Source organism: Heteronotia binoei, chromosome 4 (genome assembly GCF_032191835.1).
Source record: "Heteronotia binoei isolate CCM8104 ecotype False Entrance Well chromosome 4, APGP_CSIRO_Hbin_v1, whole genome shotgun sequence".
Taxonomy (NCBI): domain Eukaryota; kingdom Metazoa; phylum Chordata; class Lepidosauria; order Squamata; family Gekkonidae; genus Heteronotia; species Heteronotia binoei.
In genome coordinates this window covers 86,291,080-86,318,869 of record NC_083226.1, presented here as the reverse complement: position 1 = coordinate 86,318,869, position 27,790 = coordinate 86,291,080, and the positions used below count along the sequence as shown (strand labels likewise).

At 45.4% G+C, this 27,790-nt stretch overlaps 1 protein-coding gene across 1 annotated transcript in view; it reads left to right on the top strand.

Annotated features, from left to right (window-relative positions):
- The first annotated feature begins 2,348 nt into the window (after window positions 1-2,348).
- The window catches only part of ROR2 (receptor tyrosine kinase like orphan receptor 2), a 249,179-nt gene continuing 223,737 nt past the window's right edge, over window positions 2,349-27,790 (top strand). Inside the window, exon 1 of the mRNA XM_060235501.1 lies at window positions 2,349-2,724. Coding sequence (XP_060091484.1) covers window positions 2,655-2,724 — 70 coding nt within the window. The 5' untranslated portion in view covers window positions 2,349-2,654. The remainder of the gene's footprint in view (window positions 2,725-27,790) is intronic.

Below are 27,790 nucleotides of genomic sequence, written 5' to 3'. Positions count from 1 at the left end.
CATTCTCACATTCTGACATGTTGCTGTTTTATGGTTTCCCACGCTAATGCAACCCAGATCAAAGGTTTTCTGAGTTTGTTAATTTTACTATTCTGCTATTGGTTTTTAACTTTGTACCACTTGGCATTCCAAATCCCACCAGCTATATGTGGCTCTGCTTACTGTACCTCATTCCTCGTCTAAAGAAGTGTGCATGCACGTGAAAGCTTACGATCTGAATAAAACTATGTTCGTCTTAAAGGTGCAATTGACTCCTATTTTGTCCTACAGTATGTCCTAGTATATTACAGCCAAGACTACTTTGAACAATAAAAAATTATACCAGGCCAAACTTGCTTAGCAGCAACATAGAATAAACACTAGATGTTTGAGACCCACAAGACATGAATGTCAGATGTTTGAGAGCCAGAAGGAAGATAGATGGGGAGAGATGGAAAGAAAGCAACTTTAACTTTAAATGCATTCTCTAAGCTGCCAGCTGGCTTGACTTGGAGAAGTGATTTAAAGAGAACTGCCTTCTCCAAGCCAACTGAAGGAGCAGTGGGGGCTTTCAGAGCCACATGTAGCTTCTGAGCCGCAGTTTGGCCAACCCCTGGTTTATACCATACCTACTGCAGAAAGGGCTGACATGGCAATTTCCTGTAAGCAGAGAATGCTTTAGTTGCGGGAGTATAATTTTAAAGAAAAGGAGTATTTTGCAGCTTTATGTACAAACTCAAAAGAACAGCCATTTGTTATAGGCACAGAGCTTTTTTTGAGCAGGAATGCAATTCTGGCTGGCTTGGCATCAGGGTGTGTGGCCTAATATGCAAATGAGTTCCTGATGGGCTTTCTCTATAAAAAAACCTGTGTGAAACTATGACATTAGTAGGTGTGGCCCAATATGCAAATGAGTTCTTGCTGGGCTTTTTCCACAAAAAAGGCCCTGAATAGGCATGTGTATATTTTTTGGTTTTAAGAAAATATTGTTTTTATAATGTGTTAGTAATCCCACCACAAATTCTGTTAGTCTCCAAGGCGCTACTGGACACTTACATTTTTCTAATCCTACTCATGTTTGTCATTCTCTTAATTTTATAGTGTTTTCTTTACTCCCATGTAATCTAGTCCAATCAGGTTGGGCAGGCCAGAGGATTAATGTAAATTAGTGGGTAACCACCCCATGCCCCTCCCCCATACTGGGATCTCTGACTTTTAAAAGGTGCTTGAAACTACATTTCCCAAGGTGCACTTGGAGAGGATCAGAAAGAGAAGGCAGGGGTGGGGAAGAGATTTTCTGACCCCTGTCCCCCCTCCTGGTAACAGCAAGGTGGTGTCACCTTTACAGTACAAGCCCCATAACACTATGCAGTGTGTGCAGAAAGTGTCTGTAGAGAACTTTTTTCTTTCCCTAAAATGTTAGAATGCAACCTCACTCCACAAAGCGGAGAAAAAAAAGAATGTATCACCACAACCTCCCTTAATTTATGGAATTTGCTACCACAAGAGAAGGTGATGACTACATAAGTGGCCTTAAACGGGGAGTAGCTCTGATTCATGGAGGATGTTGTCAGCCATGATGGCTAAGGGAACCTCCATGTCCAGAGACAGTGTACCTCTCACTGGGAGGGCAACAGGCCAGGACTCTTGGCTTCCTGCGGCCACTGTTGGAATTCAGATGGGCTGTCGGTTTGGTCCAGCAGGACAGGGCTCGCAGCCAGTGTTCCCTCTAAGCTGAGTTAGTGTGAGCTAGCTCACAGTTTTTTAGTCTCCAGCTCAAACATTTTTGTCTTAGCTCAGAAAGGATGGCCCCAGAGCAATCTTATTTATGCTGTAGCCAAATCGCTCATTCACAACTTTAATGTCAGTAGCTCACCAAGTAGAATTTTTGCTCACAAAACTCCAAAGCTTAGAAGGAGTATTGTTCGTAGCTGCCGTTATGTTAAAGAGGCTTCTTAGAAACTCACAGTGCAATCCGAAAGAGAGTTACACCAGTCTAAACCTCTTCATTTTAATGGGCTTAGACTGGAGTAAGTCTCTTTAGGATTGTACTGTTAAAACCCGCCCCAGACCCCCTGTTCACTGCGACTTACTCCCATAGGACTGCCATTCTCCCCTGTGGTGTGGCATGACAAAAGCCTTCAAGTTCTGCATGGGCTTTCCTCGAAGCTTCGCCAACAGGTTGCCCATTCTCTGACCTCACTTTCTGGGGCCAGATGGTGCCTCGCAGCATTCCGCCCAGCGGGCCTTCGGTTCTTTCGGCGGGGCCCGCCCAAGCCAGGCTTTCTCCTCCTCTCCCGCCAGGGATGCCGGAGGAGGAGCCACCCCTCCTTGCCCGCCCGCCCGCCCGCCCGGGACCAGCTGTGAGCCAGAGAGGCTGCTGGCCGGCTTGGAGCGAGGTGCGCGCCCGCCAGGCGGACTCAGCGACTCTCTTTCCCTCACGCCCGCCAGCGCGGGGCGCAGATTCAGTCCGGCGAAGGCGCTGCTTGCCCGCCCGCCCAACTAGAAGTCAGCCGGCGCTTGGTCAGGCAGCATCCTTGGAAACCTCTGGCTGCCGCCGCCGCCGCCGCCGCCAGCCCCACCTCGGCAGGAGAAGGAAGAGGCGAAAAAGGCCACAAAGGGTTCTTTGTAAGGCGCGGCGGCCCCTCAGTCCCTCGGTCCTGGCCGGCGCCAGCATGGGGGTAGCCCGCGCCGCCTTCTTAGCCTTGCTGGCGGCGTCTTCACTTCTTCCCTTCGACGCAGCAGGTAAGAGCAAAGGGCCCCCGACGGCCGGGCGACGGTAGCCCTTGCCTTGGGGCTGGAGCAGCAGCTCCTTACTTCAGAGTAGTCCTGTCTGCAGGCCGCTTGGGGATGGGGCAAGAAGGGTATGTCTTCCTCTAGTGGCCAGTCCCTCCTCAGCTGAACGGCTCTTGGATTCGGTGGAAGGGGGAGCGCGCGCATCCGGCTCTAGAGTAGCCTTGCTCGTGTCCGTGGCGAGCCGGGTGGGGGCTTCTCCAGATTGTTCTCCACTTTAACTATGCGCTGCAAGCCGAGAGTAGACTCACTCGCTTCGCCCTAAGAAGTGTGGCATCTTACTCTAGAGTAGATTTATTAATCTCAGTAGACAGAGCTGACTAGCGGTTACTCAGAGGACCGTCTGCGGGCTTAATAGAGACACAATCTGAGTTGCTTCGGTGTAGCCTCGAATGGGACCGCAATTTTCAGGGAATTTTTGAATCCTGAGAAAGTTGTCCGTCTTAAAAGTACTTCGATCTTATATATGTTTACTTGGAGGTAAGACCGATTGAATTATTGGGGCTGGCTTCTAAATAGGCGTGTGTATGCTCCTAAAAATAGACTGCCAGTCTTTGTTGCTTGCATGTAAATCTGCTTGGTTGAGATCCCAGTTGCCTCGTTTTTTGAACTCGATCCTTGGACCAGCTCGAACATGCTAGTCAGCAGTAATTCCATTGCCTTGCATAAGAATACGATATGGAAAAGACCGCTGATCGCCCCTGTCTGGTTTATGAATGCTATCTTAGCAGTATGCGCTGTTCAGATTCAGGAGGCTTACTTAAGGGTTGTGCAATCGTTTTATCTGCAGATCCTCATTGCGCTTCCCTTCCCCCCACTCTAAAGGATTGTACCTATGTGTGTTAAAAACAGAAACTCTGTGTTGTAGAGGAAGACACGTTGGGGCTGGGAAGGTGAATTTGAGAAGGGGGAGAGTGTTGTTAGAAAAAAAAACGTTGATCTTTTCAGCATTGTCTGTGTCTCGCGTTCCCCTCTTAGAAACAGGACTGCTGTAGAGTGTCGCCTTCTTGGACAGGACAGTCTAGAAGGGACAGGAAAAAAAGAGAAAAATTTCACTTCCCTTTAATTACACTGTGTTTTCTGGAGGGGTGGGGAAGGCATGGGACATGTTGGGGGTTGGAGAGCTGGGAAGGCTCTTTTGTTAGTGTCTGTAAGGAACCCAGAATGGGGAGAAATGCTGTTTCTGTGATTTTCCTTACCCTTGGAGTGGCTTTAATGCAGTAGTTGGGTTGTTGAATGTAGGCAGAGAGCAGTTCTCAACAGAAGTTTGTATGTGTGAGCAATTGCCCTTGGGGGCTTAATTGAGTTTCTCGTCCCCTCCCCCCCTTCCCATGAGTATTTGACTTCTTTGGAGAGTCCCATTTCCTGTGTGTACCTGGCTGACCTAACCCAGAAACAAAAGGCGAAACCTCCGGGACCAGGAAGCATTAGGACTCGGTTCAACAAGCCTTGCGATTGTTTGGAGAGCCTGAATTCAAGCAGCCCTATTAACATCTGACCTTGCACTGTGGTGGACTGACTGACTGACTGCTGTAGCCGCTGGTGAACTGCTGCCAGTTCTTCCAGCATCACTTTCTGTCTTAACAGCAGGAAGATTTATGGGAATGCTTTGGAGATGGAGGAGAGGGAAGTCTATTGAGTGAACAGATTGTGGTGGAACTTAGCTTTCCTTGTAAAAGCAGTCACCTGATCTGGTACTGTCTGCTTCACTGAAGAACTGTGGCAATTTCTTTTCAAGGTGGACACAAATAGTACACAATTTGAGTTTTCAATGCCCCCCTTTTCAAGTGGAGAAGACGTTGCTGTTAAAGATTAGGCACTATGATGCCTGGCTAAATTATTATCTGGCCAATTTATTTCTTTATTGGGGGGTATGTTTCACAGGGTGGATTTTTCTTGGGGGGGGGTGACATTGCCAGCACCCAAAGCTTCTTCTGGGGTGGGGGGAGGGGTAGAAGAAGACTGCAGATTTATACCCCAGCCTTTTCTCTGAATCAGAGTCTCAGTGTGGCTTACAATCTTCTTTATCGTCTTCCCCCACAACAGATACCCTGTGAGGTAGTTGGGACCTAAGAGAGCTCTCACAGAAGCTGCCCTTTCAAGGACAACTCTTGTGAGAGCTATGGTTGACCCAGGGCCATTCCAGCAGTAGCAAGTGGAGGAGCGGGAATCAAACCTGGTTCTCCCAGATAAGAGTCTGCACACTTAACCACTGTATCAAACTGGTTCAGTCACTATAGGCCAAAACTCTAAGAATGCTCAGGGGTGAGAGAACAAGATTGAAATACCTCCAGGGCAAGGGTATTGTTGCAAAATGTTGGGGATTGGTTATACAGACTTTGCAAAATGGCTTGAAGAATGCCCCAGAGAGGGTGACAGGCACTCTCTGTTTTCTGGAGCCCCAACCTCAAAGGAGATGCAGCCTCCCTACCCACCCCCATTTCCTTTGAACAGCTGGATCTGTTTTAAAGAGGCCAGGAGTGAAGGACATGGAGGCTGTTTTCTTTTCTGCCTCTCTTTCCAAGAGGGTCTCCTTCCTCTGACAGATTTCAGGCAGCTCTGAATTTCCTGAACTCTGTGTCATAATAGAGCTTTGTTCTTTTTAATGTATGTTGCTTCTGCTCCGATAACTTTACTGACCTTTGTACTGTTATGAATAAAATGCTTGGGTTTTTTTCTTTCTTTCCTTTCTTCCTTACCCCCCCTCCCCCCCCAAAAAAAACTACTTAGGAATGCTCTCTTGGCAAAATGTTGCAAACATTTTAATTGAGAAATAGGCACAGCTGGGTGCCTGTTTTCCTTCAGCTAATCCTCCCGTTTCCCTTGAAATGCCAAATTTTAAGGAGTCTGTATTCCTTTCCTCTCTGTGGATATGTTAGATGGATAAGTTTCCAAAACATTACTCTCAGGCAGTGGTCTCACTCCTTTGGCTTATGAAGTTGCACTACATGATTTACCGTCCCCCCAGCACACACCTCCCCCCCTCCAAGTTTAAGGTAAGGATGAGATGCTTGCACCATTTTGGGTATTATGCAGTCTCTCTGCATGGGGTGTCCTGGGAGTCAACAAAGCAAGAGACAAAGAATGCCAGTCAAATTATGACTGAGTAGAGAGAAAATATACATGTGTGTGTAGTTTACTTAGACTCAAGAGCTCGTTCTGTGACCTTTTTCTGAGGCTTTCTATGAAGGTATGTGAAGGCTGCTTCCACAGACATGTTTTGCTTTGCCTTTGCTTCCAGACTGTAGTGCTTTTTTTTCCTTTTAGCATCCACCAAGGAGTTACAGTCTCTCATTTGCTGTAGTGTCTAGGAATTTGTATATATATCCTGGGATTAGGGATTGGTGGAGACACCTGGAGATAACTGAAAGCTATCCATCACTGGGGAAGAGATGCAATAATTAGGAAATTCCAGCTCCCCTTTAATTAGATTTATCCACCTCAAGGTGCGGGCTGGAGTTCTCCAGGAATTACAACTAATCTCCAGACTACAGAGATCAGTTCACCTGGAGAAAATGGCAGTTTGGGAGGGCAGACTGTATGGCATCATATCCCTGCTGAGCACTCCCCTTCCCCAAATGCTGCTCTCCCCAGGAACTGCACCCAAATTTCCAGCAATTTCCCAAGGTGAAGTTGGCAACCCTTCTTCTAATCTAGGATATTGTATATTCATATGAGGTTAACCAAGCCACCTCTCTCTTTGATTCTCCTTTAATTGCTCTAAATATTCCATTATTCATTTTGAGACTTTGAAATTCTACTAGAGAACCCTTATTAAGAATATAGGATTTAGATGTGGAATTTACTGTTATTTGTGTGTGTGTGTATTAAGTGCCATCAAGTTGTTTGAGACTCATGGTGATCTTACAAATCAGTGTCCTCCAAAACATCCTATCATCAAAAGCCTTGCTTGGCTCTTGCAAACTAAAGGCCGCAGTGTCCTTTATTGAGTCTGTCCATCTCATGTTGGGTCTTCCTCTTTTCCTGCTGCCTTCAACTTTTCCTTGCATTATTGCCTTCTTGTAGTCTTGTCTTCTCATAATGTGACCAAAGTATGATAGCCTCAGTTTGGTTATTTTAACTTCTAGGGAGAGTTCAAGCTTGATTTGATCTAGTTGAATTTATTTCTGAGTAAACTTGACTAGAATCAGGCTGTTGGATAACTACAACAACAACAACAAAATTTTATTTGTATCCCGCCCTCCCCGCCAGAGCAGGCTCAGGGCGGCTAACAGCATCACTAGCGCTGCTTGTGGACTATCCAGACTTCACCTGTCTTGTAATGCATTTAGTTAAAAGTCTTCTCTGGGTCTAAAACCCAGACTCTCTTATTTGCGATTAAACTGACAACTGTAGCATCTTCTCCCTTGGCTAAGAAGTAGATAAGGCTTCCAGTGCAAAGAGCCATCCAGTGCCTTGATTTTGTAAATAGCTCATCTGTCACCACTGTTTTTCTCCACTGTGTCTTTTCTTTTGCAGAAGGCATAGAAATGCAAGAGATTGGGATAGGAGAAAAAGAAGATGATGGACAAACTTGAGGGATTAATTCTGTTTAGGGAACTCTTAGTTGTTTGCAGGAAATATGACCTTTTTAGGGGGGAAAAGACAAGGATTTGGTAGCATTCATTGGTAGCTTGTATGGAAGCAATCTGATTATTAATTACAAATTGAACATTCAAGTTCTGGGTGGCTAGGGCATGGACATGAAAACTGGTTTTGTTTCCTCTGTGCTTGATAACTGCTTCTCTTTATTAAAATTTATTGGGGGGTTTTGCATGTAGCTTGAGTACTGGTTGCTTAGGAAGAAGTTTGTGTTCAGTGAAAATTATATGTTAGAAACATGTAGTGCCACAAGCATATAATTAAATACCAAAAATGTTTTGTATTTAGTACGTTCTTTTCAGAGCCCCAAACATCACAAGCTTAGCCAACATTTCAAAAGAAATAAACCCACTTCTAGCTGGTCAGTCCCAGAGTATATTTGCAGTGGTCTATATTCCCTGGAAAGGGTGGTTTCAGGGTCTTTAAATTTCTGTTACTGTTATTTCTGCTTCTCTTATGTGAAGGAGGTGCAGCTGAAGCGTATTCTCTCTGGAATTGTTACTTTATAAAGGAAGCTATTATTAAGCTCAGCATGTCTAGAAAGTATGCAAGTGCCCAAATCTTCTAACCTATTGAGTCCAAACTTGTTAGGGCTTCAAAGACAAGGAACTGACTGGCTTTTGCTGCAATGAAAGAAGCAGCATTGTTTGATAATCCTGGTTTTTTATTGTTATTTAAACTTCTGCTTCTCATAGGATCCCTGATAAACATTTGGTACAATTAGCAATTTGACTTAAAATGATGATCTTTCCTTTGTTTCGTTTTTTTGCTGAACTATGTGAGAGGTTTGAAGTCAAACCCCCTTCCCAGCTAATGTTGCCCTACCCAGTGTTCCCTCTAAGCTGAGTTAGCATGAACTAGTTCACAGATTTTTAGCGTCTAGCTCACATAATTTTGTTCTAGCTTAGGAAAAATAGCCCCAGAGCACAATAATTTATGCAGTAGCTCACAACTTTAATGCCAGTAGCTCACAAAGTAGAATTTTTGCTCACAAGACTCTGCAGCTTAGAGGAAACATTAGCCCTAACATTTTTTTTTCTGTTTTGCAAGTCATAGTCTAAGTCTTTAGCATTATGGTTGTAGCTGTGGTCTACTGTATGGCTTCTCTGTGGACACTAGTATGTTGAACGTGAGAGGGTGGAGGCAGGTGTTACCTGGATCTCAAGGTGTTTGATGAATTCACCATTTCAGTTAAATCGGAGCTGGTAGATGTAGGTGCGGAATCTTTCCAATATGCAGAATTTGGTAAGAATGTTTGCTGCCTATCTAAGCTCCATAGCATCCCAAAAATGAATAATTCAGGGGCTCCTGTTTCACTAATATTTTGCAATACCAGATTAATGAGGGAGAAAACTGCCCATCTGTCTAAAATGTTAAAAGAAGAGAAAGTTGACTTGGCTTATGTAACAGGGATGTAGTTGGAAGAAAATAGCGTGGTACATCTGTCCCAATGAACTCCACCTGGTTTGGCCAGTGCAAACCATCAGTGGCATTATCTGTATGTTCCTTATATTAGGGACTAAGGATAGATTAGGTGTATTGCTTATTTCTTTGCCATTGAGTCACAACCAATTTATAGCAACCCCATAGAGTTTTCAAGGCGGGAGACATTCAGAGGTGGTTTGCCTGCCTCTGCTTAGTTATCCTGTTATTCTTTTGTGGTCTCCCAGTTGGGTGCTGACCAGAGACAGCCCTTCTTGATTTCTAAGATCTTCTGGAGAGGTTGGGTTATCCAGATCATGGCACTGCTTGTTTGCCAGCTGCCTAGTTCCCAAGTAGGCACCCTCTCAGAGTTGGTGGATGTGCTGGCAGGTGTAGCTCTGAAACTACCTTAGATTAATATGCGTAACTTGAATGTGATGGATGTTGCAAACTCCTGGGATCAGTGGAGGCCACTACTTGTGCTTTGGATCCCTGCCTATCCTGGCTTCTAAAATCATCTAAAGACCATGCCAACAAATCTTTAGTATCTATTATAAATCAACCACTAACTCAGGGCACCTTCCCTCAACTATTCAAAGAGGTGGTTATCTGCCCACTACTACAACAAAAAACCCCACCTTCTATCTCTACAGAAAAACGATGTAGCTAATTATTGCCCTGTCTCTAATCTGCCCTTCCTATGCAAAGTGATTGAGATTCCAGTAGCCAACCAACTCCAGATCTCCTTGGTCAACTCATCTGCCCTAGACCCTTTTCAGTCTCGTTTCAGATAGGCTATAGGATGGAGATGGCTCTGTTGGCTTTAATTGATGACCTCTGTCTAAATGTAGACAAAAGTTAGGCCTCCTTGTTGTTCCTACTGGATTTCTCTGCTACGTTGTTCACAGTGAGCCATACCTGTCTGCCTCCAGCTGCCTCAACAAGATGGCATTAGAGGTTGTGCATTGCACTGGTTCAACTCATTCATCATGAATCAGACCAAAAGAATTGCCATTAGAGATCAGTTATCACAAGTGTGCAACCTATTCTGTGTGATTCTACAGGGAACAGTCCTCTTCAGCCTCTTTCTAAGCCTTTAGGCCAAATCATTTGTAGTCTTGTGGTTGGCTGTCATCAATATGCAGATGATATACAGCTATATATATATATCCTTATCCACATCTCCTGGTGATACAGTAGATGTTTTAAATTACTGCCTGGCTAATTTGGGTAAATGGCTAACAGGGAGCAAACTGATTGTTCCCAGCCCGAAGGACGTCTGTCTTGCCTCAACTAGAGCCAGGGCTTTTTTCTGTCCTGGCTCTGGCCTGGTGAAGCATGCTTCCATTGGAGATTAGGGCCCTACCCGATCTACTACCTTTTTGTTGTAGGGCCTGTAAAACAGAGCTGTTCTGCCAGGCCTTTGAGTGAGGCAGTGGATGCCCATAGTACATTGTGTTTGGTCTCCCTTGTTGCAGTATTCCATCTTCTATCACAGGGGTGACCAATGGTAGTTCTCCAGATGTTTTTTGCCTACAACTCCCATCAGCCCCAGCTAGCATGACCAATGGCTGGGGCTGATGGGAGTTGTAGGCAAAAAACATCTAGAGAGCTACCGTTGGCCACCCCTGTAATCTATCGGGCCTACTGAGATATCTTCAGTCCCAGTTTTGTTTGTATTATGGCCCGATTAATTGTCTTCTGCCTGAAATGGAGTAATTTTAATTGTTCATTGTTACTTGTTTGAATTTGTTATAATCCACGCTGAGCCTGTCTGCAGGAGTGGGTGGAATAGAAATTAACATAAACAAAAAACACAGTTCTGGAAAGAGAGGCAGAGGTCCTGAAGGACATTATGTGTTTCACTTTTGAAGGGTTGATCTGATCCTTGCCAGCTCATTAAAAGCCTCAGGGTTATTCTGGATCCAACATTACTGCTTGAGAAACAAGTTAATACTGTTGAAAGGAGCACTTTCTTCCAACTCAGCCTAGCTTTAAAAATAGCCCTTTGCCATGATAGTGGATGATCTGACCACCTGGATTCATGCCATTGAGACTAGACTACTGTAAGGCACTGTACATTGGTACTCAAAACCAATTTAGAAACTCCAGGTGGTGCAGAATGCTGCAGCTCAGCTATTAACAGGAGATAGATGGAGCATGCAGAATACTCCCATTCTTCACTGGATGCCCAGCAGTAACCTACCTCAATTTAAAGTATTGGCTATCACATACAAAGCCCCATACAAAGGCCTTGAACCCTTGTACCTGTGAGACTGTCACTCCTCCCAGTGCCCTGCCACTACAGCTTAGTTTATTTGAACAAGGCCTTCTGCGGGTACCAGCCTGCAAACAGGCAAAATCAACAATTGCCTGTACATGTGCCTCTGTTGTGGCCCCCACCTTGTGGAATTGTTTGCCTGAAGAGGTTAGGAAGGTTCACATTCTCCTGGCTTTCCACAAATTGTGCAAATTAATCAGGAGGGCTTTTCTGTGCAGGCAATAGAAGATGAAGATGATGAAGAAGATTGGATTTATATCCCGCCCTCCACTCCGAAGAGTCTGAGTGGCTCACAATCTCCTTTACCTTCCTCCCCCACAACGGACACCCGGTGAGGTGGGTGGGGCTGGAGAGGGTTCTCACAGCAGCTGCCCTTTCAAGGACAACCTCTGCCAGAGCTATGGCTGACCCAAGGCCATGCTAGCAGGGGCAAGTGGAGGAGTGGGGAATCAAACCCGGTTCTCCCAGATAAGAGTCCGCACACTTAACCACTACACCAAACTAGAAAAGTTCACAGAAAAAAATAAAAACGCTTGTGATGGCAGAAGCCACTGTGTTTAAAAATATTTAAAGCTTGAAAACATACTTGGACAGGAGGGAAAATGTTTCTTTTATGTAGATCCCCCCTCCCCACCAGTGTCCACTGGGTGGGCATCCGCACTGGGACTGTCGCACATGCCTACCAGGGTCGGGCTGCGAAAAATCTCAGACTTTGGTGCTTCATTCCATGAGTGTGAATGCACAGATGACCACTCGAAGTTCATCAGTTACAGGTAGGAAACCTGTTTATATTTAGAGTTTAAAAACATACTTGGACAGGAGATAGAATGTTTCCTTGTGAAGATTCTCCCCCCACCTTCTCCCTTTTCATACTGAATATCCTGGTGTGAGTTATTCACTGGTGGGGAGGGGGGAATCTACGTAAAAGAAACATTTTCCCTCCTGTCCAAGTATGTTTTTGAGCTTTAAATATTTTCAAACACAGTGGCTTCTGCCATCACAAGCGTTTTTATTTTTTTCTGTGAACTTTTCTAGTTTGGTGTAGTGGTTAAGTGTGCGGACTCTTATCTGGGAGAACCGGGTTTGATTCCCCACTCCTCCACTTGCACCTGCTGGCATGGCCTTGGGTCAGCCATAGCTCTGGCAGAGGTTGTCCTTGAAAGGGCAGCTGCTGTGAGAGCCCTCTCCAGCCCCACCCACCTCACAGGGTGTCTGTTGTGGGGGAGGAAGGTAAAGGAGATTGTGAGCTGCTCTGAGACTCTTCGGAGTGGACGGCGGGATATAAATCCAATATCTTCTTCTATTTTCTAAATTCATGGAATTTGGTCTTGGAATACAATCTTATTTAAGCTTTTTTACAGGGTAGTCAGAGGGTTCAACCATAGTTTGTCTTTATACCATACTAATTTTTTGTTGCTCTTTGACAGCAAGCATTTACCTAAAATAGGATGGAGGGCTTTGAAAATAGAAAAATCAATTGACATAAACTAGATGTGGTTTAAAAAACAAACAAAAAGAAGAGTTGAGTCCAGCTTGTTTGGACCCAGCTCTACAGCTGCACTTATTTCCAGTGTCACAGAATGAAGGAATAGCCTAGTTCAGATAAGGATTTCCCCCCTACAATCTCAGGGGAATCCCCAGAGTTTCCCAAACAGTATTTTTTTAAACCAAAACTTGATAAGTGTCTGTACTTGTGTCAGCACTGCAATTCAAACAAAAATATGCTGATTGACAACTTACAAGATGATAGTTTGCATTATACTTGAACTTTTTGAAACTAATACAATCTATATGGGAGGGGAAAAGTAGCAACAAGAAGGTGTTGGGTGACAGCTGGAAATGAGTGGGTAATGGGTAACAGCTGTGGAGGAGGAGCAGCAGCAGGAGTGAGGCAGGGGAAGGAGGAGGAGTCTGAAGTGGCAACAGGATGGGGGAAAGAGAAGATGGTGGAGGGGTAACAGGAAGCAGGGATCATCAGGATGGGTATGTCTATCTTTTTACACTGCTGTCTAGAATTGGGATCTGCTGGGGAGGTGTTGCAGCAGTACTTTTTAAAATCCAGAAGAGGACTATGAAGATGGAAATGAATCCATCTTAGCAACCATCTCTTAGGCAAGAGGTTATGTGGTGTACTGGTAAGAGTGATAGACTAGGAGATCAAGGTTTGAATCCTTGTTCTGCTGTGGAAGCTTGCTGAGTGACCTTAGGTAAGTCACACTTTTTCAGCCTAACCTGTCTAAGTTGATATAAAGTCATTTGGTTTCTGATGCCTGTATTACTGTGTATTATCCAAAAACGTGCATATTCTTACATCAGCTTAAGAACATAAGAGAAGCCATGTTGGATCAGGCCAATGGCCCATCCAGTCCAACACTCTGTGTCACACAGTGGCCAAAATTTTTTTATATATATATATATACACATACACACACATATATATACACACTGTGGCTAATAGCCACTGATGGACCTCTGCTCCATATTTTTATCTAACCCCCTCTTGAAGCTGGCTATGCTTGCAGCCGCCGCCACCTCCTGTGGCAGTGAATTCCACATGTTAATCACCCTTTGGGTGAAGAAGTGCTTCCTTTTATCCATTTTAACCCGACTGCTCAGCAATTTTATCGAATGCCCATGAGTTCTTGTATTGTGAGAAAGGGAGAAAAGTACTTCTTTTTCTACTTTCTCCATCCCATGCATAATTTTGTAAACCTCTCTCATGTCACCCCACAGTCGACGTTTATCCAAGCTAAAGAGCCCCAAGTGTTTTAACCTTTCTTTATAGGGAAAGTGTTCCAATCCTTTAAGACTCCTCAAAATATCCCATAATGGGAATTTAAACATTTTCTGCTGTAGCTTTAAGTCAGTTTTGCTTGCCCTAGTAGAGTGGTGTTCAGTGAGTCAAATAAGAGTTCATCTGGTAAGTATTATTTCAGTATGAAATGACTCCTCTAACTGAATTTCCTAGCCTTTTCCAGTTTAGTGCCCTAACATTTTTTCTATACTTTTGTGTATTTAACTAGAAGGACTTTGCATGCGGCATAAAGAAAAGGTACACTGAGCCATGATTCTGCTTGAAGTTGAAACTGGAATTAATTGAGTGTGAAAGCTAACTTTTCAGCACAGACTATATAACTGTCCAACTAAATAATAAACTATCCCAGAATGTTTTATTTTTATATTGTAAAGATCATGAGTAATATTTTAGTTCAGAATAATTGTATAGACGTAGCTAATAGATTTTTTAAAGAGAGTGATAAAAAAATCGCCTTTGAAGTATTTTATGGGGATCTTCTTTGTATGATACTACATAAAAAGCATATTGTGCAAGCTGGCCATTGTATGTGGCAAGGCGTTTTACACATTTGCTACTGTTTGAATGTATAGCTTACATTCGACCATCTTAGTAGTTTGGCAGACAAGGCTTATATCTGCTCACTTCCTCCACTTTCTTGTATTAGGTGCTAGTGACATAACCACATGGAAGCTCTGACTGTTGCCATCCTGCAGTTCTTCCTTTGATTGAGCTCAGAGTAGAAAGTTCTGGGAGGCCATTGAGTCTTTCTAGCAGTGAGTAATTTGGGAGATTTCTCTGTTACATATGGGGAGAGATCTATGTGAAAGCTACCTTTATGTAATCTTGTACCTAACACGTTATGAGACTTAGTGGATTACATCTAGAATAGAGGAAACTGTACAAGAGTCATTTGTGCATTCTCCTCCTCGTATAGTTCTCTTTGAATCACATTTTTTGGTCAGCTTTGTACAATAAGGTTCGGAAGAAGGATCAAAGATTTGGTCTTGGTGAAGGAATGCAAGCAGCACAGAACAGCACAGGTGGGCTTGGGGAAGCTGTTGCTGTTGAAATTGGTGCTGTTTGGTGACTGTGACCCTTTCTGCTTTTGTGTTTACTATGACTCTCGCCTCCCACCTCTGTCACTTCAAAAACCTGCTTCCATATTAACTCACACACTCACCCCAGTCTCCCAATTTGAAATTCCTTCCATATCCTTTTCCCAGCATTCTGCTGTCACTCCACTGTATCTCCGTAGTTTCCAAGCGTGGTTTTTTAGAGCAGTATTCCCCCCCCCCCTTTAATTCTCTTCCAAGCCTTTAAAAGTAGAAACATTTCCTTGGACTTTTCCCCTCCCCTCCCCTGGCAGGCTAATTGGTCTGTTCTTGTTGGTCAGTTTCACACTATGCATGTTTTTTGAAGTAGGTGATCAGGAAAGACATTGCCTTTGTCTGACTCATTTGCTTGTTTGGTTAAGATGCTGCGCTAGTGCAGCAAGTTTGATTCTTCTTTGGAGCAATTTTGTATTTGGAAAAAAAAGTTTCCTTTTAAATTGACTCTGACCACAAACATTTCAAATGTGAGAATAATGCTGCAGGAACCTACTTTGTGGCAGGAAAAAAGTAAAGGTAGTCCCCTGTTCAGTAACAGCCTTAAAAAAAAAAAAGTCTGGTCCATCTCAACTTCTATTTGCCTTTTGTCATCTCAGTTCTAAATAACAATGGAGACAACTCAGGATGAAAAAACACTGAAGTCTTCACCTCCCCCCTCTCTCCCTAAATTCTTAAAGCAATGTCTGCCAGTGTGTTTTTTTTCCTCCAGCAAACTCCTTGACTACTGATAAGGAGGTGGGGGGGACAGAGAGAAAGATGTAGAATGCAGGCACAGCATTCGAAGTAAACTCCAACCAGCTCGACTTCAGTGAAAATCAGAAGTAAGCTGTTGTGTCCTAGGCTCAAATGGGAGAACTGTTACTTTTGGAGGGAACTGTTACTTTTGGAGGGAAGCCGAACAAGCCAGAGCTTGAACTCCACACCAGGGTTCCAGAGAAGGCCTAAGCGTGCCCAATCAGGGGAAGGATTGAAACATAAGTAGCCAATCAACATCCAGGCTCATACTGTACCCTGATAGGCTCTTAGGGCCCTGTAAATAGCCAATCCATGTAGATAGTTAAGGACCAATCAGAAGGGGGCAAGAATTGTATAAAGGAGCAAGAAGTTTGAACAGAGCTCAGTGTGTTGTGTGTGTGTTCCTGAAGTAAAGCTTGCTGAAATCACTCTCCGACTCTGGTCTCTTACTGCGCCGACCCCAGCACATTACACTGGCAACGAAGGTGGGATGCCAGTAAGAACCAGCAACAGAACCAGGAACACAGAAAGGCGGCTAAATCCAAGCCATCTGGGTCCGCACCTCTGCTCTGCGCACACCCCACCTCGCAAGCCGCCCAGACGCGCTGCCAAGAATGGAGGCTCCAGCCAACCTCCTACAGCCCTTTAGCATCGATCGCCCCGAGCTATGGGACTCGTGGGTCGAAGGCTTCCAGTCATACCTGACCTTCCGGAAGATTACAGAGACTACCATGCAGAGAGCTCTGCTTATCAATACATGTGGCACGGAGACCGTGGACTTAGCCAGGGCTCTTCTCCAACCCAGGAAGCTCTCAGAGATGCCGGTGGACGACATCATCAGCGCTCTGGAGAAGTATTTCCAGCCCCAGCCAACCAAGCTCACCCGGCACTGGGACTTCCGACAAAGGACACAGAAAGCAGGCGAAACTGCCATGGCGTTCTTAACAAGCCTGCGCCGGGTGGCAAGCCAATGCAGTTTCGCAGACCTCAACGAAGCCCTTCTCGACCAGTTTATATGGGGCTTGAGGGACGAAAAACTAGTGCGGAAACTCCTGCGACCTAACTAGTGCGACCTAACAAAGGCAATCGACGTGGCCACCAGCTGGGAGAAGGGCAGATCAGCAGAGCCACGGCCGACAAGACAGGCTGCGGCACACCAGATCAACCCTGAACCATCTACTGAGGACTCGGACGAGGACAGAGCTCTACAAACCAGCTATCATTCAGCAGGAAGGAAGACCACCCACGTCCCACAAGGCATGAGACACAAGACACCACCTACATGTGCAAGTTGTGGGGGCCAGCACGAGCGGAAGACCTGCCGATTCTGGAATGCCACCTGTCGACTCTGCAACAAGGAAGGCCACATCGCCTACGCCTGCAGATCCAAATCCCGAGCACGCGTCCCGCAAAGATCTGCGCACTCCGAAGGCCAGCCAGACTTCGAAATCGACGCTCTCCACGCCCACCGATACCTGGTACAGTACCTACCCTCGCCAGTTAGGCCCTCCAAAATCCGGGTCAATGTAGGGATCGGGGGGGGGGTGCCCTGCCAAATGGAGGTGGACTCTGGGTCAGCATCATCTATTATAGCGGCAGAGACATTTTTTAAAATTCCCACCAGGCTAAGGCCTCGTCTCAGGGATCCGGGGTTTACCTTAGTGGACTTCCAGAAGAATAATCTTGGGAGTGGGCCTGGTCCCAGTCTTGGGAGTGGGCCTGGTCCCAGTCCAATACAAGGGGTTCAAGGGCCAGCTACAAGTGCTAGTGGTCAAGAACCACCTTACAAACCTTTTGGGTCTCGACTGGTTCAAGCCCCTGGGAATAGAGATCAGGGGGGTCAATAAGACTGTCGGAGTGGACTTTAACAAGGTTTGCGAAGAGTTCCTGGCTGTCTTTGATGGCACATTGGGCTGCTACACGGGTCCCCCGGTTTCACTACAACTCGACCCCACAGTGCGGCCTATTAGGCTTAAAGCGCGGCGAGTTCCATTCGCGCTCAAGCCTAAAATTGAGGAGGAACTGGATAAACTGATTGCACAGGGAATACTAGAGCCTGTCACCCAAGCAACCTGGGAAACTCCCATTGTGACTCCAGTCAAGCCCAGTGGGGAGGTGCGGATTTGTGCAGACTATAAGTGCACCCTCAACAAGGCTCTTCAGGCCCACGCATACCCTGTGCCCATCGTCAGCCACGTTCTAGCCACCCTAGCCGGCGCAAAAATTTTCAGCAAGTTGGACTTGGCTTACCAACAGCTGCCGGTGGATGAGGCCACGGCCAACGCCCAAACAATTGTGACCCACCGGGGGGCCTTTAGAGTAAAGCGGTTGCAATTTGGCGTGAGTGTGGCTCCGGGGTTGTTCCAGGAACTAATGGACTCCCGTTTAAAAGGACTTCCCGGAGTCACTCCATTCTTCGATGATGTGCTGATCGCGGCAGCCTCGCCTGAAATATTCGCTGCCCGCCTTAGAGGAGTCCTACAACGTTTTGAAACAGCCGGACTCAAGGTCAAACGGGAGAAGTGCCTCTTGGGCGTGGATCAGGTGGAATTCCTGGGGTTCTCCATCGATGCCCAGGGGTCCACCCCTCCGACGCCAAGCTGTGTGCCATCAGAGATGCCCCAGCGCCCACCAACAAGCAAGAACTCCAGGCCTTCCTCGGCCTCCTAAACTTTTATCATGCTTTTCTCCCCCACAAGGCAGCGGCGGCCGAACCCCTGCACCGGCTTCTAGACAAGAACCGACCCTGGGCGTGGGGCCGCCAGCACGCTAAAGCCTTCCAGGATATCAAGGGCCTCCTGATGTCCAACTCCGTCCTTGCCCATTTCGACGAGACCCTGCCCTTGGTCCTTGCATGCGACGCATCCCCTTATGGTGTGGGGGCAGTTCTGGGCCACCGACTCCCGGATGGGACCTAAGTCCCTATCGCATACTACTCGCGGACCTTCTCATCGGCGGAGCGGAACTACGCCCAAATCGACAAAGAAGGGTTGGCAGTCGTGGCCCGCGTCAAAAAATTTCATGATTACATCTACGGCCAGCCCTTTACCCTCTATACGGACCACAAACCCCTCTTGGGCCTCTTTGCATCGGACCGGCAGACCCCTCAGGTGTTGTCCCCACGAGTCCTCCGTTGGTCCATTTTTCTAGCCGGCTACACTTACACCCTAGTGCATTGCCCGGGCAAGGCAATGGGCCATGCTGACGCCCTGAGCCTGACGTGCCCTTGCCTGACGTGGATCCCGATCCAGCCCCGGCTCATCAGATCCTACTGATGGACATGCTTCCTGACAGGCCATTGCTCGCCCGCAATGTTGCTGCCCGCTCCTCTCGTGATCCAGTCCTCTCCCGTGTCTTGGACTGGGTGGGGAGGGGGTGGCCCAAGGGCTCAACTGGGCCGGAATTTACTCCGTTTGCAGCCCGGAAAGACGAACTATCCACCCACAAAGGCTGCCTACTATGGGGCAACAGAGTCGTCATCCCCAAACCCTTGCAAGACCAAGTGCTGAGAGCCCTGCACGAGGCACACCCAGGCATATTCCGCATGAAGGCTCTCGCACGGAGCTATGTCTGGTGGCCCGGCCTCGATGCAGAAATTGAGGCTTGGGTTAAAAGGTGCCCGACGTGCCAGGTGTCAAGGCCTGACCCCCTACGTGGCCCAGTGCAATCATGGGAATCCACCAAAACCTCCTGGTCAAGACTGCATATGGACTTTGCTGCCCCCTTCCATGGGCGGACTCTACTCATACTAGTGGATTCATACTCCAAGTGGTTGGAGGTGGTCTAGGTGCCCTCGCCATTGTCGCAGGCGACCATCAGGGCTCTGAGGACCATCTTTGCAACCCACGGTTTGCCGGAGACCATCGTCACCGACAACGGCACAGCATTCACGTCTGCAGTGTTCCAGGACTTCTTGGCCAGAAACCTCATCAGCCACATTTGCTCTGCCCCGTTTCATCCAGCCACCAACGGCCAGGCAGAGCGGATGGTGCGCACGGCAAAGGAGGCCTTGATCCGTCTGGCCCCCTCAGACTGGCCAAAAGACATGGCGTGTTTCCTAATGGCCTACCGGACCACACCCACCGCCTCCACAGGTCGCAGTCCAGCAGAACTCCTCATGGGCCGCCGCATCACCACCCTGCTGGACAAGCTGCACCCTGACCGAGCCCCAGACAGGCGGCCGGCGCCGGAACACCTTAAAGCCCCCAGAGGGTTCTACCCAGGTGAGACAGTGTGGGCACGGAACTATGCCACCACTGGCCCCGCCTGGCTCCCTGGAAAGGTGGACCACGTCACCGGACCAGTCTCCTATGCAGTGACCTTGGAGGGTGGACATCTCCTGAGGCGACACATCGACCAACTCCGAGGTCGCCTGCCTGCCGGGGAGCCAAGGTCAGAGGCTCCATATCCGGACAACGTAAGTCCCCGAGAGCCTGACACAGAACAGGGTTCCGTGGAGCGCGCTTCGGCCCAGCAGGAGGAGACCCCCGACCGCGCAGCTGAACCCAGGTCTCCTGGGGCCGCCATCCCAGATGTCTCCAGCTTTGCAGCCGCGGAACCACCAACCGAGTCGGAACGCCCAGTCCCCTCGGAGCTCCGACGCTCGACACGAGACCGCCGCCCTCCAGCATATCTCCAGGACTATGTCACCTGATAGCTGGAACTATGGGGGGAGGGGTGTTGTGTCCTAGGCTCAAATGGGAGAATTGTTACTTTTGGAGGGAACTGTTACTTTTGGAGGGAAGCCGAACAAGCCAGAGCTTGAACTCCACACCAGGGTTCCAGAGAAGGCCTAAGCGTGCCCAATCAGGGGAAGGATTGAAACATAAGTAGCCAATCAACATCCAGGCCCATACTGTACCCTGATAGGCCCTTAGGGCCCTGTAAATAGCCAATCCATGTAGATAGTTAAGGACCAATCAGAAGGGGGCAAGAATTGTATAAAGGAGCGGGAAGTTTGAACAGAGCTCAGTGTGTTGTGTGTGTGTTCCTGAAGTAAAGCTTGCTGAAATCACTCTCCGACTCTAGTCTCTTACTGTGCCAACCCCAGTACATTACATAAGGTGTGTATGCAGAATGGACCTGTGTGCAAGCTAACAAAGCCCCATGCTGCCTGCCCACCTGCTGCTCTTCCTTCTTCCTCTGCTTGGTGCTAGCTGCTACTGAAACCACCAACCTGTGCGTGCACTTCCCCATCTCCATCCTGCCTGTGCCTCTACCTCCACCTTGTGAGACATTTCACCCCCTGCTTTCTGCTCACTGCCAAAAGCAGCAGGGAGCAGAAGGCAGGAGGTTAAATGGCTCAGATCCATTTAAGCCCATTTTCTATCCTCTGCTGCTTTTAACAGGGAGCAAAAAGCTGGCATTTAAATGGCTCTGAGCCATTACATAAAAGCTGTCTCAGAGCTGTTTAAACCCCTGCTTCCTGCTGCTCAGCTTTTTTTTTTGTAAAGAGCTTAAATGGCTTGGAGCTAATATTTAAACCCCTGTTTTCTAGTCTCCGCAAAGCACCATGAACTGCATCACCATTTGTGGAAGCTTGTGGCGGCTCTTCTGTTCCTATACATTGCTTTGCGATCCATGAGCTGGCCAGAATTCATGACAAACTTTCGTTTGTGAGCTGGTTTATGCCTATCGCTATCAGGGTCTGCTGGAGGCGGTATCAGGCTGGGTGCTGGAGTCTGTTTGTAGTGAATCTTAGAATTTGTTCATTAGGTTAATTTAGGCCTTTATCTACCAGAAATGGTCGTCTTCTGTTATTGCTGGCCTTGGATCCCCTTTGTTATTAGTTATGTGCACCCCCCAAAGACTTTGCATCTGTGTTTTTGCTGCAGTCCTGTGGTATTAATAATTACTCAGGTAAAAAGTTAAAACAGTACAGTAAAGCACTTTCTGGGTGGTCTGCTTACATGAGAGAATATGAGAAAATAATTATGAGAGGTTTTTCAATTCTTTTTACAATTTGAGATTAGGGGAATAAATGAGACTGATTCTGTGAAAGAGGAAGGGCCACAGTAGTTCAGTAGTACATCATCTACTTGTCATGCAGGAGGTCCTGAGTTCAATCTCCGGCATCTCCATTTAAAAGGATCAGATAGGTAGAAGTCTTTCACATTTTCTACTGTTATCCTGAGAGTGTCTGCCATTCTCAGTAGACACTATTGGCCTTGATAGACCAATCATCTGAATAATGGTAGCTTCATGTGTATGTGTTCTAGACTAGAGTATTCTTCAGCCATCTTTACTAAGTGCATATGTATGTAAACTAATGTTATATTACACCAAAAAGGCTTCTGCCAGCTGATTTTGAAAAGACTTTTTCTGCATGGACATCATTAATGGAGTAAAATAACATGTTTCAAAGTCAAATATGCATACACAGACATACGCCCTTGCAGTTTCTCACTGTGTCCCTGTTTAAATTGAAATGTTTGTGCTTGTTACATATTATTTCTATGATGCCCTTGTGCAGAGAGGCCTGAGAGGTCCGTTGATGTATTTTAAAATAGGGTATGTATCAATACTTTTTGTTTGCTGCAGGCTACAGATTCAAAAGTTCAGGTGTGTTTCTTGCTTTCATGTGCATTGGGTTTACTGCCATTTCTGAGGGTAGCCATTTTGGTCTGTAGTAGAAAACCGCTAGATTCAAGGCCAGGAACACCTTAGAGATGAACAAGAGTTTTGGATATAAGATTTTGAAGGCCAAAGCTGTCTTTATATTATATCTGATAAATAGAGATGATGAAGGGAACTTAGACTCTCAAAAAGCTTTTACCCTCAAAGTCTTGTTGGTTTCTAAGATGCTACTAGGCTCCAGCCAGTCCTACTAAGATTATTGTGGCAGTAACTGGGAAGACTGTTGTCAGTTGACTGGAGTGCTTGTTCTTTGAAGATCTAATCTAGACTTAATGGAATTATTACTGTCATTATAAAGCTTCATCTGTCCCCACATTATTCCCACCCTTCAGAACATCCCCTTATTTCCTAGAGATCTTTCAAAGCTGTTCTGGTCTGTTTGTGAAACACCAAGAGAAATAAAATAGTATCGCAATCCCTTACCTGAATAGCCCAAGCTAGCCTTATCTCATCTTATCTGGGAAGCTAAGCAGCAGTGGCAAATCACCTCTAAATGTTTCTTGCCTTGAAAACTCTACAGGGTCACCAGATGTTAACTGTGACTTGGCAGCACAAAAAAAATTCTTCCCATGTTAAGGGTACAGTATGATCTAGCTTTGCTTCCATGCAATTTTGACTGTGTTTGCTATGCCACTATTTTGCCAGTTTTATAAAATACAAATGAAAATGAGATAAATTTTTGCCCTTAATGCCTTTATTTTTCTGGCCAAGAGTTCAAACTTTTTAAGTTTTAACTTAATAAGGCTGAGTTGATGCACTTGATTCTTCTGCTAGACCTTTCTAGGTTTTTTAAATCCCATCCTCATTACCCTCTTTGGGAAAAGCTTTGGAAAATATTGAGATCCATAGTCACAAGGAGGCAATGGGGGCCCTGCCCCAACTTCTTGGCAGGGCTCCTGACTCGAGCCCTCAATTAGCAACCATGCTCCCCGCCTCCTCCCTCCCCATTATCCAAATTGTGTGGGAGAGGTGACAGGAACAGCTGCTGGCCTTCCATGTGATTTATAGGCCCCACCAACCAGCTGGGCTCACGGCTTCTCCTGGCATATATATTTTTATAGGGGCACACATATTTTTAGGTGCCCTCTGAATTTTTAAAAAGTCTCCCCACCTACAAAATCCTAGCTACAGTCCTGAAAATGACTGATTAGAAGAGTACTTGGAAGAGAGAGGATCCCGCTGGAGATCCGGGCCCTGTGGGTCTTATCTAAATTTTGCAGGGTTTGTAAGATGGAGTTCTTCTGCCAGGCTTTTAATTGATTCAGCAGGTGCTTTTTTAACAGGTGGCACTAGAACAGAGCTTATAATCATGTGTAGGTAAGACAGACAGTGCTTCAAAACAAACAAGATAATATGTGGAAAAAGGACAATGATTTTGCTTGCAAGAAATGAACTGGACCTGGAAAAAAGAATAATCCAGTAAAATCTGCCAAAACTATAAAATCTCCCAAGTTGGGTTTTTTTTTTTGGTTGTCATTCATTTCTGTATTTATGTTCCTCTAGTACAACCTTCTGCTATAGGGCTGAATGGCTGTGAGAGCATTTTAGTTGTTGAAGACCCAGAACTGCATTTTCAGACAGTTTGTCCCTCCCCCCCCCCCTCCCGGGCCATGAGATATCCTATAGTTAAAATATCTTTGCCAGATGGTCTTTCCTTTTACTCTTCAGATGCCTCTGAGGAAGATTCCATGATTTTTAATGCAGTGCATTCTTTTTATATACTGCTGTTGTTGCAGCTAAGTAAAAGTGTATCTTAAATCTATTGTTTCTTGCCTATGTTAGATAAATAGAATAAATAATTGTTTCCTGGTGCAGCTTTTAAAAATATTTTAAAATTGAATATATACTTCTCTCTCTCCTTAGAACCAAACAAATATGACTTGGTCAAACATCTGTCTTTACTTAATTTATTCATCTGTATACTGAAAAAAATTGTTTTCTTGAAGTAGGTTCCAGATAAAAACAAATGCTGCAATAAAATCAGGAAACAACACAAAAGTTGTTTAATCAGCATTAACAATTAAGTGCCCTCAAAGGCAATAGTGTGCATTAAAATGAAACTAGTTCAGTAACATTGCAGGAAGAGATAAAAATCTACAATTCAGATTCACTGAGAAAATAAAGTGTTGAATATGCTCATGAAAAGTTAACAGTTTTTGTGCCAAACAAAAAGGTTATGCCAAGGGCATTCCATGGATGGGGCACCAAAGCAAGAAAATACTCTGGCTTTTCATCAGAATGTAACAGACATCTGAACACTCAGGCGGGAGCACTTCGTATGGGAGCAGGTGAACCTAAAGATGCTCCTACTTGCAGATATTCAAGACTTTAGAGATAAAAACACACACTTGAATTTAGCCTTGAGGACTAATAATCAGCCAGCGATGATATATAAATACTGTCAAAATGTGATGAGTTAACTTTAGAGATGTCAGATTTTCAGAAATGAAGGCGTGGATTGGGGGTGGGATTTGGGGGAAAATTGGAATATATGAAATGCTTTCCTATTGAATCTAAACTACTTTAACTGATTTATCAACATACGGTGCATCCTTTATAACTTACGACAAGACTGCACGTTACATTTTTAAAAACAAGTTTGGTCTGGGTTCTGTGAGCCCAGCTTGCTCTCCCTGCAGTCACACACAGCTGTGGGAGAAGATGGAGTATAGATGAACATATAAAAAAAATGCTTGGCAGTTTTATCCCTAGTTGTGAATATGGATCTGATCATTTAAGCTGTTGCATGCACCCAGATGAATTTGGATGTGTCTGATTTATACACCTGTATGTGCTGTTGCAGGGTTATATAGCTTTCTTAGATTTAAAAGGCACACTGGAGAAAAAGAAGGTTTGAGAAGTTGCTTTCAGTTGACCTAGTACATGGGTATCTGTGTCTTCAGCGTCTGCCAAGGAACTCAATTAAACTTGCAGTCACGTCTGAAATAGCTGCTGCTGGGGGTAAAAATCTGTATAATCTGGTGAATCATCAGGACAGGTTGCAAAAGATATATTTTACAGGAGTAGGCAGCCCCCAGAATGTGTGCCCAGCAGCATGCCAGACTCTTAATTAGCTCTCCACTGAGACACTGGTAGGACTGCTGGGCTAATGGAGCAGGAGAAAGCAACAAATAGGGTTTGTGTTGGTTAACACCTCCTAGATCTACACAACCATTAGCCAAGTCCAGTGCAAAGCCCCTAGATACTGGCAGCTTCTGCAGTCATCTGGCCAAGAACAGTCCTTATCTCCTCCTACTTTGTTTACTGACACACCAACATTTTCATTGGTAGACATTGCATTTTTCCCAGCACTTGGGTGCAAATGTCTTTATTTCCAAGCATGCTCTTTCAGTTTGGCTCCACCAAATGTTTGATAATTTATTTTATATGTGTACTGAAGTAGCACAAAATGATAGAAATCTAAGTATTCTGTTATATTTACATTTAAATGTTGTTAAAAGAATCACACCAAATATGTCACATTCAACTGTTTGTCAGTCTTCAGAGTGACTTGGTTTGGTGAACATGGGATGCTCTGTGCTTCCCCAGCCAGCTATATTCCAGGATAACAGTTTCACTGGTGAGGGCTGGGGCATTGTTAGACATCAGTCAGTTTCAATCAGCTGATCAAGCGAGTTATTCAAATCAAAGTTGATACAGCCATTGTTGAAACTGGAACCAGGAAGTGCTTCAGGAGGAGGGTGCATAAGATTGACCACACTGGGCTGCATGGGGCTGGCCATCCCAGAGTCCAGGAGAGGGTGAATCTCTGCTTCCACCTCGATCAGGCACGTAGAAGGTCCGGCTGAACTTTGGGTGGACATGGGACATGTAGGCATAGTAGTAGGGTCTTGCAGGAGGGGAGGAGTCAGACACTTCTCATTCTTATTTTGGTAGGACAATAAGCAGGATTTCAATTCTTCTAACCTGGCTGTAATTAGTTGTTGCTCAGTGGTAGACAGGTTTTTGTAAGCAACCAGGAGGTCACCCTCCCAAGTCAGGCTGGCCCACAGGGTTCTCACCCAGGAGGCGAGGAGACTCAACAGGTTCCATCCAATTAATTAGGTCATTTGGCATAGCCTTGTTTGGTGGAATGCTGTTTCCTTTGATAGCAACAGCAGGCTTAGAGGTGCTTTTGATGGTAGTTTCCTTTTGCCCAGACCGAGTGGCTATGGACACTGATGGAAAAAGTGGAGCAACTGAGATGTTCTGGAAGACTCTTACAGGGAAGACACCTTTGGAGCAAAGGGAAGATTTCCTAATTAGGAGAAGCTGTGGAATTTTCGTGCTGCTGAAAGTTAGCAGGACCTTTAATGCCTGGTTGGTATTGTTCAACAGCTCTACTGATTCCAGGTCAACCTGCTTAGTTGCTAAAAGTGATTTAAGATGCCTTGACACCAGAAATTTGGAGTTCCAGGATGGAGTCTGGCCCCTGAAGCTGCAAATTGTTAAGCATATTTTGCGTGGTTGTAATATCAGGTGCCACGCAGGATCTAGCCTTAAGTTGAAGGCGGAGCAGGCAGCAGTTTTCTGAGAGGGGTGGGGCCGGGGGGAGGACACCAACGCACAAGGTCTCCCCCCATCTGCATTTATTCCTTGATTCTTGTGCAGGTAAGTTAGATGGTCCAACTTGGAATGCAGAGAGGCTAAATTGTTCCACATAAGCTCCAAGGTTCTTGCTACAAGGGAGCAAAAGTCAGCTAACGAGCAATTAGAGTCATTTGTGTTGTCAGTCAGAAGTGGTTTGCTGTTGACTGGTATTGCTTGGTATCTCCCATCCAAATACTAACTAGGGCCAACCCTGCTTAGTTTTTGAAATCTGCTTACACAGCTTATCTTGACTGCTACAAATGTGCTGAATCTACACATTCAGAATTCAATACTAACAAACTTTTAAGTTGATGATTTATATTTTCAAAATCCATTTTGTTCAATTTCTTTGCTTCATCTCAGTTGTTTTTTCTTTTTCCTATAATGGCTTGGCTTTCTTCTATGGAAAGGCCAGATACATTTATGTGTCATCATATGTTTATCTCTTTAAATAGTTATCACTGTAGATGACTGTGTATTACCACTGAATGAATGAATGAACTTTATTACAGTCATAGACCAATATAAAAACTACAACACATCATATAAAACCCTCCTAAAATACCTAAGATAGTATAAAATACCCTCCTAAAAAAACATAAAATACTTGAACATTTCCCCACCTATACAATCCAAGATAACTAAAATATAATTTAACCGATTTTAAAATTCAAGTCAGTTCCAATTTATATAAATCCTTTAAATCAAAGTATATAAAAACATTTATAAACTAAAATTCCAAGAGGTCATACAAGACATGCAGTTTCTTGTTTCTTAGTATGGAACTTCACAAGATAATGGCAAAATTTGGCTATCTGTCTAGAGATAGTTGGACTTGCATCCACC